General features: G+C 37.1%; 1 protein-coding gene across 2 annotated transcripts in view; it reads left to right on the top strand.

The window, feature by feature from the left end:
* LOC134542077 (chitin synthase chs-2) overlaps nucleotides 1-15,520 on the top strand; it is a 111,968-nt gene extending 96,448 nt beyond the window's left edge. The window contains exons 20-23 of one of the 2 annotated variants that reach the window (XM_063385991.1): nucleotides 3,287-3,463; nucleotides 10,430-10,597; nucleotides 12,039-12,279; nucleotides 14,194-15,520. In XM_063385991.1, the coding sequence (XP_063242061.1) occupies nucleotides 3,287-3,463; nucleotides 10,430-10,597; nucleotides 12,039-12,279; nucleotides 14,194-14,561 (954 nt within the window). In that variant the 3' untranslated portion in view covers nucleotides 14,562-15,520. Of the gene's footprint in view, nucleotides 1-3,286; nucleotides 3,464-3,776; nucleotides 3,954-10,429; nucleotides 10,598-12,038; nucleotides 12,280-14,193 lie in introns of both variants that reach the window. The other variant, XM_063385990.1, reaches the window with a different exon arrangement.
* The last annotated feature ends 644 nt before the right edge of the window (nucleotides 15,521-16,164 follow it).

The following is a 16,164-nucleotide window of genomic DNA, read 5'->3' as shown; positions in this document are numbered from 1 at the left end:
TCTCTCTGTTTTTATTTTAAGGTCATTGTAATTCTGAAGCCTTGATGCGACACACTAATTTATTTAACTCGCTGAGTCAATTAAGTAAAGAGAATGTTATGAGAAAGGCTTGGATTTGTAAAACGTTTACAATAGAAGACCCCATTAATAAATTTTAATTGGTACCTATAATCTGATTTATTTTAGAATGTTCTCTTTATTTAATCATATTTAGAATTTGACTTACCTGTAGGAAAACATTTGTATTTCGTTTAATGAACAATTAATCAATTTTAGTCATGCTAGATGGCAGTAGAATTTAACGGAACCTATCTTTAATGCATAAAATTTATATAAAATTCAATGTGAGGGATGATCAGCTTTACATTAATGCATTTAGATTCTATATAATTTCCCATCACATTATAATTTATTTGATATTTTATTTGAGAAATAATATTCTATTAAAAATTACCCTTACCGATGGCATTATTAGTATTATTCAATTTATAATTTTTTATTTTTTATTTATTAAGTGAAGTAACTATGATGAAATTAATTTTTTTCTGAACAGAATTGATATTAATAAATTTTTATTGTAGTGCTTCGCATCAAAACTATTTCCAAAATATTTTAAGTTATATAAGAACAAGTTAAAGAGATTTATTTAAAATATTTTGCTATTAAATAAAAATAGAAAATGAATTTATTTTGTGTGTTTAAAAATGACTCAGATATTGTTTCTTATTTGCACTACACACTGCATTGTTGTAGACTCACAATTATATTCTTTCTTAGAACAAGCACTGGCCAAACTTGGATTTAACTGCTTTTATTCAAAATGAGAATTCTTGATATGACTAACTTATTACATAATACAGAATATATAAAGTTTATTTCCACCTGTTTGTCAATATCTCTGTCTGCAACAATGAAAGCTGTGGTAAATGTGTAATGTGCTTACAATTCAGCATTGCAATGAAGGGGAGAGTGTGTTGTAGCAGTGTTGATTATAGAAACTAGAATGATTGCAGTAGTTGGTGCAGAGGGCTTCGTAGATTGCAATGTTTTTTTTTTTAGGTTAATTATGGAAATATTAATTTGCGCCATGAAATAGCTAACAAAATTATTCTTGAACAAGAAAATTAATGATAGCTCAATATTTTTTTGAAAGACTTGTCTTCTACGACTTTATGAGCTACTCTTATGAGTTATCAAGTGTCACCGAGTTTATAACAAAAAATGAACTTATTGGTTTTATAAAATGTGATCTTTGGTTATTTTGTCAGTCAAGAACTTTTTTTTTCAGTTTTTGTTTTGATACAAGCTAAAACAATCTTTTTTTATATTTCTATTTCTCAGGAAAATTTATCTTTTGGTAAATTTGAAACGTTATTTTAATTTCAAGTATATTACTGTTAGCTACATGGCTTACAATTTGTGTGTGTTAGAAAAAAAATTATTTAAGCTATTCTGAAGTGTAAAAGTGTGGTAGTTAATTGTTGCATGTAGCTTAAGTACAATACATCATGCTAATGGTTTGCAAAGCGCGACTTGAAGACGAGATGAAAAGACGCTGACTAGTGACGTCAGGACCACCGACGTTGTCTCTGCTGCATGGTCCTAATTCCAGCTTCAGCTCTTAGACAGTTGGCTTGGCTTAAATGATAGAATGGCCTTAGCATTCTCGTGACTGAGGTTGGGTTCAAACTTAGTCCTTGACTTACAGCATCCTTACATTTACAAGTAATGTATTTTTTCATTGTTCTGTGGATCCACAGTACAGGTTGATTCTAAACAATTATTAGATTTCACTTGATACTTGAAAGTTTGTTTATTGTCTGTTAGTCCAAATATTACATGCTAGTTTAAGTAAGTAATTCAATTATTCTCTAGTTTTAGACATGAAGTATATTGGTCAGAACTGTCAATTTCTACTCAATATTAACTACTTAACTTAGCCTTTTTCTTATAATTTTTTTTAAAACATTAATTATTTTGCCTTTTTTTTTAACTAAAGATAGTTATTTCTCATTTTTCCTATCAAAATGTCTTAGCACATGACCTATATTTAAACACACGAATTTAAAGCTTACAATGTGTCAATATATATGAAAAAAGATTCAATCTCATTAATTCTCTAGCATCACTTTGGCTTTTGTGTTTGTTTGTTCCTTTATTAAAAAATATAAACAGGCCACAGCTGTCTTTTCCCTAACTCACATTTCTCTCAGTAAAAAGTGGATGTCTACCCTGGTAAATTTGAGTTTCCTTTGACAAAAATAAGAGAATTTTTTTTTTTGCTTTAGATTTCTCAGATAATAAATGACACCTCAACTGTAGATATAAGAATGAAAAAAAAATTCAAAAAAAATAGTTTCCTTAAAACAATATGAGCACCAATATCATGAAGTCCATTCTCACTTATTGGGGTGTTTGTCGATCAAGAAAAAGTATTTTTATTTGTTTATTTTGAATGAAAATTTTCCACATATTCACTGGTTCATATTCTCATATTCTTCTCTCAGATACAACAATGTTTTGGGGTTCTGGAACTGTAGATCCTTGATACAGCCAGATCCTTCAAAGCTGTTGTTTCCAAATTATATTTGCAGGCCTACATAAATCATTATTTCAATAAAATTCTTAATTTTGTGAATAAAAACTTGTTTGCCCTACCTATATAATGAAATTTTGTTAAATTTTTGGTGGTATGTCGTAGATAATAAATCCTGACACATATTAATAAAATGTAACTAATTTTGCATTACATTAATTGTAAGGAGCTGTAAATGGGTGTAAGTTTTTACTTGATTGTGGTTACATTGGAATCAGAATATAACTGAAGATTTTTGCTTGGAGTATAATTGTTGCAGTTGCTATTTTTTGTTTGAAAGGTTTTGGGGTGCAACTTGGCATGTCTTCATTCCATTCATCATTAAATGCTCTCATTTTCGTCTTGCGTTCTGTTTTCATCTGTAATCCTCTGAAATTCCACCCATTTGATTCAGAAAACCGTGTGTACACTGTCTGCCTTCATGCTTGCAATGCACGAATCATCACTGTTTATTACCGTGGACTCAACAACTACCAGCTCGCCTACTTGACGACAATACTCCATTACTCAATTGATTAACTGTTTTATGTTTGCTTCTGGTATCATCTTTAGTAGCTGCATTTAATACCATTCTTGGAGCTAACATTTTGCTGAATTATTGGTTTTTGTTCACTAAAAAAATGTGTCCAGTTTTATCCACTTTATTTTCTCTTCTAACCCAACGAATGACCCTCGACTTATATTTTTTAGGCGAGAATAGCGAACGACTTGCGAGAATTGAGGGATTCCTCAGTGTTTGGTTTCTTTATGCTGAATGCGCTGTTTGTTCTCATCGTGTTCTTGCTCCAACTGAGCAAGGATAAGATTCACGTTAAGTGGCCGCTGGGAGTGAAAACCAACATTACCTATAACGAAGAAACCCAGGAGGTAAGACGGGTGGAGTGATGAGGCAAGCAGGTAGAAGCACCGTGGACTTTTGGATAGCGACGTCTCGCCGAGCAAGCTTTTAAATATTTAGACTACCTGTTTTATAACTTTGTGTGTCATACGACAGTGAGGTTTCAAATGAGTTCATTTTTATATAAGAAGGAAACACAATTTTTCAGGACAGTAATTCGTATTTTAGGTCAGCAATAACTCGGCGAGACTGTCCCTGAAGTAACCTGCCGTGGCTCTGCCTGCTCCCCGCCAGGGGGCGTTACTAACCGTGCTATGTGCTTGTTGCTGGTTCTGTTCGCAGGCGAGAATAGCCAGCGACCTGATCGAGCTGCGCAACAAGTCGGTGTTTGCTTTCTTCATGTTCAATGCTTTGTTTGTGCTTATCGTTTTCTTGCTACAACTCAATAAGGACATGCTGCACGTAGACTGGCCTCTAGGGGTCAAGACTAACATCACGTATATCGAGGAGACGTCTGAGGTAAAGCCGCAACCGTCGTCGCCCAGCACTCTGGTTGTATAGTGAGCAGTTCGTGTCGGCTTGGAGGGACTAACTCCCGGTGCTGCCCTCGGCTCTCTCACGGCCGTGTTCTCGAGCAGTAGCGCGTAGAGCAGGCGACAGGCTGTGCCAGGGATTCTCTCGAACATAGAGCCCGGAGCTGTGGAGGCTTACAGTTCACAAGCACTGTGCTTGGCTTTCTCTGAATATATCATTTCAATAAAGATCAGCAAAGTACATTTAAGTTTTTTTTTAAGTGAATTTTATGGATCACAGAGACTGGTTGCCCATAGGTAGACTGTAGGAAATTCAGAGCTGAATCTAATAAGGGGTTTTTAGATCTCCAGAATAAATTATAAATACATTTACAAGAATGGGAAAAGCCGCTGTTCAGTAAAAGACATTGTTGCTGCTTCTTCTCTCATGTTTTCGTATAAAATACCGCAAAAGAAACCACGCTTTTACTCTGTAGGTATCCTAGTTCAAGTTTTGAATGTAACGTAGGCAGGTCCACGTAGCTTTGTTTCAAAGCGTTATTTCAGCAGCTCCATTAGTAAAGAATCAGCCACGACCGATACGTGTCTGGAGTATAGGTCTCTGTGACGCTACTGCTAGCGAGAACGTGGTGAGTGTCAACCTACAAACCTGGCTGTGTGTAACAAGGTGTCAGGGAGGTTGTGTTCTTTCGGGGCTGGTACCTCCCCTCTCTTGGCTGCAGTCACATCACTTGGGCGGTTATTGTTGGTTGGAGCAGGCCGTTGCTTCTCAGCCACTTGCGTCTTCCTTCATCTTCCTTCCACGGTTACCACACTCACTGTGAATAACACTTCCATAGCTCTGCAAACCTGTTTGTAAACAATTTCCGTGGCGTGGTGCTTCACTCTCTCTCAAAATAAAATCACTTTTTCACAGTTTTTCTAAAATCATAATTTCTATTTTCTAATGATCTGTCTGCAAATCAACTAAAAATATCCTATACTAAAACTCAACACCTCAAATTAAAGATCTCAGCAACTGAAAGAACTGGTTAGTTGTTCAGTCAATATTTTTCTCTGAGAATTTTCACCAAAAAGTATAGGTGGAAGTACATCTGATGATATTTTTTTTAATGCTACAAAAACTTTATATCAAACATAAAATATTTGGGTCTTGCACACATAACAAATTAATTATAGATTTGCAAGCAGAACATATTATTTCCACTTAAGTGGAAAACCTCACCTGCATGTCATTGTTAATACATCACTAATATTCATAATTAGTTTCATTTACTTTAAGGTCCATGTTTCCTACAGACATGTTTCCCAACACTCATCACTTCTGCAGTGTTCATTATTAGACTTAATTACACATAATTTTCATACTAAGTATCTAAAAAAATCAATTTATAGGATATCAGTCCCAATGATATGTATTTCATTTATTGGTAATATGAAAATTCACTCTAAATCACTTCGTTAGTTCATGTGTAACTGATACCAAGAGCATATTTAAGTATTGCATCGCAAGAAATTGGAGATGTCTTGAGTAGGTACAGGAGCAATATTTCATTAAAAAAAATCAAGCCACAATATATATTCAAAATAATTATCAATAAATTGCTGAAAATAAGTAAACCTATTACAAACAGTTTTTACTCAGATTGATTGATGCATTTAGCTCACTTTTGACTTCTCGGCTATAATGTTAAGACATTGATCGCTGTCTGTTGTTAGCACGAAAACCTGTTCTGTCTACGTCAGCTGATGCGGCAAGGGATTTCAGCGAACTTGTCTGGTCAAATTCCCACAGGAAACCACATTCCTGTAACTCTTTGTAGTACTGGATGGAAGTCTTCCTGTTCCCTGTGTGTTCTGTGTTCTGTCTGCATGCTGTGTGTTAATATATTCCTGTGTGCTACTTGAAAAGCAACATATTTGTTTTGTGCAAAACAATTTAAAAAAATTAGCCTACAACAAGCTCTCAGGTTGGCATGAATTGAAACAATCAAAAAGGTATTCAGTCGACTAAATGTCGGTAGATACTTTTGAAACGAAAGTTTGAAAAACAATTTGCAAACATATCTGCACATTATTGCAGTGACGTGGAGTTTATATTGTTTGCCTCTTACTGAAGCGACCAGGGTTTAATACCAAAATGGCAATCATGATGGATGTCCCCACGTACCTGAAAGTTAAGTACCCTCTTGCATGCAGTTGCGTCTTTGTCATATTGGGTTCTCGCTTTAGCAGCCCACTACTTAAAAGGGTTTACCTCATTACCGGAAGGTGGATTCTAGGTAGAAAATATATTTTATTTAAAAATTACAGGGTTTACATTAACTGAACTTAACATCAAGTCAAAAAGGTAGCTCCACACTGTCAAGAATCTTATAAAAATTGTGACAATCGTTTGGCCTTACAATCCACAAGTTGTGTAAAGTGACAAATTTGTCAGTGTTTACTCCCGTGAGGACTGGAACATCACCAGCACAGGCTCCCATGAGCCATAAGGAACTGTGTACTCCATTTAATCGCAACTTGGAGGTGTTTGAGGAGAAGCTACAATGAGAGTCTGGGGCAACCCATCCCAGCACCATTGCCACCTTGTCCTCCTTAACCTGATTCGGCTAACCTGTGGTTGACTCACAGGAAATCCCTTCCTAAGAGTATCTCAAGGTGCTTAACCAAGTCTATCACATCTCTGGGACTCCTCACGCTACCCAGAGAGACTAATATCTGGCCGAAGTGCATCCGACTTATATCAGCTCTCCAGGTTAGTACCGGAGCTCTCTGTGTCCGCCTGTTGTCAGAGAGGGGACTCCTCAGTTGCCAGTGCGAATCCTCACCATGCGACCTGGGCCAATATAGGGAACCTCAGCGCAAGGCGCTAGTCTCACAAGGGTCACACGTGCTGCTACCTAGATTTTTCATGCACTTGCGGGCTTATACGGTCTGTTAGACCGTGAGCATGCACGCTAACTGCCCCAGTCCAAGACACAGGGTATGCCTGGGAGAGTGGTCACGTAGGGTCAGCCCCTCGAATACCACACCGGCTCCGGCGCCCCAGAGCTTACAGCATTCTTTCAGGCCCGGTCGTCGTGCCTGTTTCCACGACAGAAGCCGCACCCAAACTAGCCTTTACATTGGTTCTCCACAGTGAACCGAAGCCTTTGGGACCTGGCAGTGCTGACCCCCAGGTAAAACTTTCGAACCGTCTGCCGTTGCCTGCAGAGAAGGCTTTCCCACCTCACCAGATACCTCTTTCCAATATCTGAAGATGTCGAGGATCAATGACTCCCCGGCAGTGCCTTCTTTGGTAACCACCATTGGTACCACGAGGAGGCAGAACGTTGCGTTGGTTTTGAGATGACATATATTTGCATCATACATCCTTCCCGTAGACCTGAAGTATTACATCTGAAATACTAGAGCTGGCAACAGCTCTGACACTTCAAAGGTTTGCACCACCTCTTAGGTTCAGGCCTACTCCCAGTAATAATTGTGGCAAATAAATCAATGGCTACAGAAAAACCCATTACTTATGTAACAGGAGTGACTTGATGTTTAACTTGTTAGCTAGTTCCAATTATGAAGTGCAGCATTTTTAACGCAGAAAGAAATACCATGGGGAGGAATAGGAAACTCTGCCTAAATTATAAACATCCAAAAATTTACCCCAAACCGATCACAGCACTTTAGATCTCAGTTATGACCAATTTCCTGCCTGCTAGGCATTGTTTCTGGGTATATACTGTTCAAGCCAGGACTTCCATCTAACTAGAAACGAACCATGCAATCGAAGGCTTGTTGTAAGCTTTACATGTAAAGAATAGTTAACTTGATTCATGCTCCTAACAAATTCAAAGCTCAACAATACTCAAAGTGTAACCTAGTTGTATGTATAAACAAAATTTCCAAGGGGCATGAATCAAGTGGAATGAATCAGTAGTTTCACATAAATTTATTTATGTTAACAGTTAATTTGTAATTCTTGTTATTAACATAAATAAAATTTGTTGCTAGAAATAAGATAGAATTTAGCTTAAGTTGACAAAATATTTTAAATCACCAGTTCATTTGCCATAATAGGTATAGTTTCTCCAAAATAATCTTAAATTATAAAATATGTTTTAAGTAGTGTTCATTACATATTGATTTGAGTAAAGTAACCTCACACAAGATTTAAAGTTTTAAGTCAAAACTATAAGAAAAACTTCTAGAAATTAAGCTAATTAAATCATGATCTTCATGTGACCACATTTCCAGTATTCCTACAAAGATTTTTTTTTAAACATAATTAACACTTGTTCGGCTAAGTTTCAGGAGACATACAGTTATGTGGAAATCTGCTACCATTTACAAATAATTGAACAAGTCGCAAGTTTTTTTTTGTATTTTTCCCAATATTTAATTAGAAAACAGAATGAACTTAAAGCTTGTAAATGCTCAACAATAAAATTCACAGCAAGGATAAAAAAAAGTATTTGTTTACCACTATTAAAATTTCGCTTTGATTTATTGCAACGAAATTACCATAGTCTCTCAAAAGTCCAGGCTAAGAATGAAACAAAAAGTAGTATGATAACTAAACACAAATCAGAATAATACACTAATAGTCAATTAGTATTATTATTATAGAATGTGATGATGTTCAGTTACTTTATAATTTGTACCTATGGAATTTTGTATTTTCATTCAAATAAACACAATAATTCCACAAATACTTCTGTGCGTAACATTATAGGTTTTAGACATCAAAGCATGCATATTTGATGAGTAATAATGGTCTCAATTGAAATGAAAAGCACTGTATAGAAATGTACAAACTAGACATTTATAAAACCAAATATAATGCATGGAATTGGGGAGCAAGGTACTGAATTCAATGTTTTACTTGTATTATACACACATGGTATTTAATATTTTTAATTTATTTTTAGTTCGTAAGTCATTAACTAAAAGGTACCAGTTATGAAAATGAAATTTTAGTTTTGGATTGCAAGGTGCTTGAAAAGAAAGTTAAGTTCACACTCGAGGTAAAAATGCCCAGCATATTAAAATAATTTTCTACGAGCAAAAAGTTGTCAACTTAAAATTAGTATATACAAATTTTTATTGATGGATGTATGCTATCACTAGCTGTGGAACCCAACATTGACGGGTTTAATTTCTGTTTCATCGCAAAACGTTCTAATGCTCTGTAATACCTAGAATGTAATGTAAATAACCAATGCAGTACAGTATCATCACCATATAACACTAGAGAAAAATAAAATATATTATTCTTGTTATTGCAAAATTTAAACAAATTTTTTAATTGAAACTTTAAACAGAGGCAGTAGGTATAAATAAATAAATAAATCTTCACTTCCCACACACTCGCTATTGCTGCCCGTAAAAAGAGTTTAATAGCTAATCCCTAATAAACTGTAGTTTTTTACTGGAATGAAGCATACCCTTCTTTTAATCCACTATATGGGCTACATTTATTCCATAAATTCATCAAAATCAGTTCAGTAGTAAAGAAATAATTGAGTAACAAACATCCTAACCTTTTCTGTTAACCCATTGAAATCACTGGACTATGTAATCATTGATTGAACATTATATCTTTGGCATACTCCATTGGTAGTTTACACTGATTGTTGCTGAAAAAACTTCATTTTTGGACAACAAAGATGATTGCAAAAACACACACACAACCAATATCAGCCGATGTCAAATGCTCTATGCTTAGACAGCAAACACAGAGATCCATGGAGGGAATTAGCAGAACAGACGAACACAATGATGAAGTAAACAGATATTCTGGACGACACAACAAAGACAGTTTTCTACGGTGGAACAATTGCGACGTTTTTGGAACAAGGATATTCTTCCGTGTAGGCACAAACATAGATTTTTCTATGACAACCAACCGAACTAGCAATGGTTTATGTCCAAGATAATATGTTGCCTCTAGCTCCCCACAGTGGTGGTCTTATTGAGAGAGCAATTGGGGGGGGGGGGGGGATTGCCACCCCCACCCTTTTTCCCAAAATCATTTTCATCTAATAAATAAAAAACCTAGAGATATGTCAAAAATAATTTACTCCAGACCCCGCCTGACCTTTAAAATATTTTTTTTTTGTTTTACCCATAGTTAATTATTATTTTACTTGTACTGAACTGTGCAATATTTTTTTTTTTTTTTTTTTTTTATTTATTTATTTAACTTTTCTAAGTGTCACAAAGGCATTGAAATAGAATGTTTTTAATTTTTTTTTTTTAATTTTGGATTGACCATTTATGTATTCCATACATCTAAAAACTCTCTGTTCGTCCGCCCCTAAACACACGGCTGGGTCCGCCAACACTTCCCCATCGCGAAGACTGCAGGTAGTGGCTGGTGCTCGTGTGAACTCGGCTCGCTGGGCCAGCGCCTGTCAGGGTCGGGGGGGTTGTGCTCCCTCGTGACGCCCGCCTCTGCTCTCGAAGGTGCTCATCAGCAAGGAGTACCTGCAGCTGGAGCCCATCGGCCTGGTGTTCGTGTTCTTCTTCGCCCTCATCCTGGTGATCCAGTTCACGGCCATGCTGTTCCATCGCTTCGGCACCATGTCGCACATCCTGGCCTCCACGGAGCTCAACCTCTACTGCGGCAAGAAGGTCGGTCCGCTCCCCCCCCGGCACCTCTCCTCTGTCGTACAGACCTCGACGGCACTGTGCTGTAACGAGGTTTCTACTAACCAAACTATTGCCTACAAACTTCAATCACAATTCTTATATAATTTCTTAATCTAATTCTAATAAATTTAAAACTTTCCCACAATTTCATACAGAACCAATTTTACTTACTTTTAGGTACCTACTGTAGAACGGGGTGAATAGGATCGGAGTGGTGAATACGATCAAAATTTTGTAACATTATATTTTGAAACACAATACAGCGGAAAATGCATAGAACTATATATTAGAACTACGTATGTATAATTTTTTCTTCTTTATTACGTTTCAAAATATAATGTTACAAACTTTTGATACTATTCACCCCTCTGATCCTACTCACCATATTTTACGGTATTCTTGAATGCAATTTTAAGGTAGCTACACCTGTTACTAAAAATAAAAATAAATATTGTACGCTATCACACTTAAAAGGATTTAAGACAAGAATAAAGCAATGTACTTACAAAAAAACTGTTACTACCATTAATTTGGACGAATGAAATTTCCCAAGCTTTATCCCCAACCTACAATGAACCAAAGCAATTGCATCAGTATTATTTTGGTTGAAACTTTACATTGTGTCTTTACATCATTCTGGGATATTTTTACTAACCATCAACATGTGATTATTTACCCTTGGAACAAAGATAACTTTGTATTACATAATAATCATACTTTTGCATTAAACCAATTACTTAGCACTCCACTTTAATCTTTAGGGATGATGAAAATTCTTTGTATTAATAAGCGTTTTCTATCAAAAGGGTTTTTATTAATGAGTTTTCAATGTATTATGCTCCCTACTAAGACAAACTTTAAATGATATGTCAGCATCCTACCCTGGACCAAACATTAAAAAATATGACTCTTATTAAGTGGCAGAAAAAGCCAGGGTGAATATTTAAGTTTGAAGTAGAAAATATAATTTTTGAATTTTTACAATTATATTTGGACAACGCAAAAGCAAAGCATATTAAAGTTCATGAAAGAAAAATTGGGAGTATTCATAACACTAGTTCCTTAGTTTTCTTCAATCAAATATTTTCAATCAGAAAAACAATTCTTGAATAGCTGTGTAATAAAAATATTATTTAAAGCTTTAAAAATTAAAAATAATGTTTCATTTCTTTCTCAAGAATTTAAATTAACTACCAAATTCAATAAAATTATTCAATTTAATTTTTTGTTGATAAAATATCTGCTTATTGAAATGGGTACTGTAAATAATCAGTTACTTTAAATTTTTGGCTACTAAGTATTTCTTTGTTATTTTATATGAGTAAGTAATTGTTGTATTACTCAAATGTGAACAAATTGATTTTGTACTAAGAATAATTTCATAATTTGTCATACTTTATATTCTTATTTTTTGGACATCTAGGTTGAAGACACCTCCCAAGATGCAATAATAGACAAGAACTTTGTGCAAATAGTGAAGAACCTGCAGCGGTTGCGTGGCATCGACAGCGACAAGGATAACGACATAGGCCAGGAGCGCGTGGACCGGCGCCGAACCATCCAGCACCTGGAGAAAAACCGCCAGAAGAAGCGGCCAATCGGGACGCTCGACGTCGCCTTCAAGCACCGCTTCTTCAACATGATGGCCAAGGGGGAGGAACCAGGTACAGTCAGAAGCACGTGCAGCGCAAGCCCCGGGCTGCTTCCTGGGGTTCACTGGTCGTTCCACTTTGGTTCTGTCCCCATCTAGCTTCTCACTGCGACTTGCCGTTTGCCACACTTCTCCACCGCCTTCCGAGCACCCCAGGTGGTTGTGAACACCATGGCGTTGTGCTAGTGAGGCAATCCTGCTGCATGATTCATGACATGACTTACAAGCCTTTAGTTTGTCGGGAGGTTAGATTATGGTGACTCTGTGCCTCTGACACTACAACCTAAGCACAAAGCACTTTCATAACATTACCGAAAACTAATTGACAACAAGAAAGACATTCATTAGAGAAAAATAAAATTCATCCTTGCCTGTATTTTATTTGTGTACGATGATCACCTCAGCCAATCACTTGTTTCATTACAGAAAATTTTTGGTCACTAATACAGTGCTGCCTTTAATATAGAACTGTTTTTAATGCTCTTAACGGCTTAGTCAGGGCCTGATTAACCCTTAGGCTAATTAGGCTGCAGCCTAGGGCGAGAGGATCGGGGGGGGGGGGGGGCACGCTGATATTGTGTCTTCGCATGCACTATTAATCTAGCATCATTGCATCTACCCTAAATATTTCAACTAGACCGAGACAAAACACTAAAACTAAATGCGCTGTGAACTGAAAAATCTTGGGACTCCCTGATTTTAACAATAAATTTTGAAATTTTAAAAAGCGCGCGTAAAACAAACACTGACTTGTCACCTGGCGGGGGCGCGTCCTCATAATAGGCCTAGGACGGTCAGAACTCCTGATCAGTCGCTGGGCTTAGTGAACTGTTGATAAAATTTAATTGTGGGAATGGCAGAATGACTGTTTTTGTAGACTTTTGAGTGACTTTTTGAAAACAAAAATTTTCCAAACCCAACTGACTAAAAATAAAACATGGAAATTATTTTAACAGTACCTAAATTTTCAATATCATGTCATTTTCTAAAATGAACCTCTAAGTGCTTAAACAGTAAAACATTCCACATTCATCCTGAACGGGGTGATAAAATGGCCGCATCCGGCCAGCAATTCCGCAGAACGTTACCTGCCCATTAAAAATAGTATTGGTAAAATCTTGTCGGATAACACACACTAGCAAGTCAGTAGGGGAACCCATCTACGATACGAATTTGCCAGCCATGGCCAAGTTTCTAAAACATGCCAAAGCCGGTCTTTGTCATTTTGAATCAGTGGGACTGTCATATCATTTCACTCATGGTTGTTCTGTGGTACGGAGGCCACTGCAGATGGGGAGTCTCATCCGTCATCACTCATGATCATTAATCATCCAACCATGGGCGTCGCAAGGATATATTTTATGGGGGGGACTTCAATTGATTTAGTTGTTGAGGAATATCTATCCCCTGGAAAAAAAAGCGGGGGGTCCAGGGGTCCTCCCCCGGGAAAATATGGGGTTGGAAGGTGCAAAAAGGTGGTTTTTAGACATTTTTCTTTCCTAAATATTCTAATTATAGTTGGTTGCAATATATAATTTATTTTTTATTAAAAAATTTTTTCAGAGAACAAATTTGTAAAAATACAGTTAACATATCTGCTGGTGCTTTATCAACACAAAATCGTTAATTTAAACATCCGGAGAAACTACGAAACCACGAAACTAAATATATCATTGGAGGGGACGAAATTGAAGACTTTTATTATTGGTGGGGGGGGGGGGGGAGAACTGTGTCTCTTCCACCCCCCCCCCCCACCCCGTCACCCCCCGGTTGCGACGCCCATGATCCAACCATACAAAGTCATTAGCGCTTGCCCTCAGTGGGGGCCACTGTCGAGTGGCGAGGCGACTCCTGTCGCAAGTGGGCGATGTGGCGGGCGTCCCCCCTTGCCAGCAGAGTGTAAGCGGATGGGTGCGTGTGGGCGCAGGCACGCCCGTGCTCGGCCGCAAGCTCACCCTGCGCAAGGAGACCATCAAGGCCCTGGAGGTGCGCCGCAACTCGGTGATGGCGGAGCGCCGCAAGTCGCAGATGAAGACGCTGGGGGCCAGCAACGTTCCGGCCGCGCTGCCGGCCGGCAACGGCAATGGCGCGGTGGTTCCGCCGCACAGCAAGCGCAGCTCCACGGCGGGGCTGTTCGATCGGCTGGGCGCCGGCCACGTCAACCACTCCTTCGAGTCGGACGACGACCCCGGCGCCACCGTCAACTCCATCCGCCTGCAGAACATGACGCGCAACAACGTCAGCTGGCAGGACCCCGAGGCCAGCCGCCGGAACTCCGTGAACCACAGGCTGTGAGGCGACGTCGCTGCTCCCCGAGGCTCGGGACTCGCTCGGCGCTCCTGTGATTTGCAAACAAGCACTTGCTACGCTTCAGTGCGTTTTCAAGCACTCTGAAACTTTTTAGGTTTTTTCGCAATAAGAAAACTGTTCCATTTCTACGTAAAAATTTACTGTCCGACTTAAAACCATCGAAATTAAATTTGGACGTCATCACTACACAGGTGTCGGAAGTCATGTTTAAATGGCTCATGTTCCTGTTTCTCGAAGTAAAAAAATTACTGTCATTAAAAAATTTTGTAAAATAAAAATATGTATCTTACTTAATGTGTGTAGATAAATGCTAGAATTCAGTTTTATTACACACAAAAAGGCCAACAGTTTTTTTAATATAATTATATTTATTTTGTAGCAACTGCAATGAACTGTCTTCCTACCAGACAGAAAAAAAACATCACGTTATAAATTTGTGATTTCATTGATTCCTATTTGATGAAAGTGAGATTTTTTAATAGTTTATGTATTTACATATTTCATTTTTATATTAAGTTTTTCCATAGCATGACTAACCTCTGTATTTTATTTCCATTGCTTGCTGCTTTTTCATTCCTGGAATATTGAGTGACACCATATACATTATGTACAAACAAAGTGTATAATTTTTGCCAGTGATAATAACTACATACATGTTTTACTCTCAGTGCACTACTAAAATGTCACTGAATTTAAAACAATTTTTTTTTTAAACAAACAAGATTCAAATATTTTCAACCTATGATGTGATAGTAACATATTTTAGTTTTTATACTTGATATTTTTAAGGCAAAAACAAATCATTTCTCACAAAAAAATGTCTTCATGTGTTATTTGATTGATGATTAAAATGATTATATATTATTATCCAAATGAATTATTTTGTGGTTGTGTTGTTGCTCATTTTCTTTTCCTTTCATCCTTTACAAACATAAACTTGACAAAAAAATATCATTAAATTTTAGTCACAGCAGATCAGCACGTCCTAAACAATTTCATACACAGTAAGTTGAGCCAATCAAATAATAAACAGTTACAGTTTACCTCTTACAAGTTTATAATTCCCTGGTAGTTTAAATCGAGATCTTACCATTTTGGCCCTTATTTCTGCTACTGCCACATAATACACAGGTTACCTCTTACAAGTTTATAATTCCCTGGTAGTTTAAATCGAGAACTTACCATTTTGGCCCTTATTTTATAATTCCCTAGTAGTTTAAATTGAAAACATGCCATTTTGGCCCTTATTTCTGCTACTGCCACATAATATGCAGTTTACCTCTTACAAGTTTATAATTCCCTGGTAGTTTGAATTGAGAACATGCCATTTTGGCACTTATTTCTGCTACCACATAGTATGCAGTTTACCTCTTACAAGTTTATAATTCCCTGGTAGTTTGAATTGAGAACATGCCATTTTGGCACTTATTTCTGCTACTGCCACATAGTATGCAGTTTACCTCTTACAAGTTTATAATTCCCTGGTAGTTTAAATCGAGAACTTACCATTTTGGCCCTTATTTCTGCTACTGCCACATAATATGCAGGTTACCTCTTACAAGTTTATGATTCCCTGGTAGTTTAAATT

The sequence above is a fragment of the Bacillus rossius genome (assembly GCF_032445375.1).
Source record: "Bacillus rossius redtenbacheri isolate Brsri chromosome 4 unlocalized genomic scaffold, Brsri_v3 Brsri_v3_scf4_2, whole genome shotgun sequence".
Taxonomy (NCBI): Eukaryota; Metazoa; Arthropoda; class Insecta; order Phasmatodea; family Bacillidae; genus Bacillus; species Bacillus rossius.
This window is presented reverse-complemented; position numbering and strand designations above follow the sequence as displayed.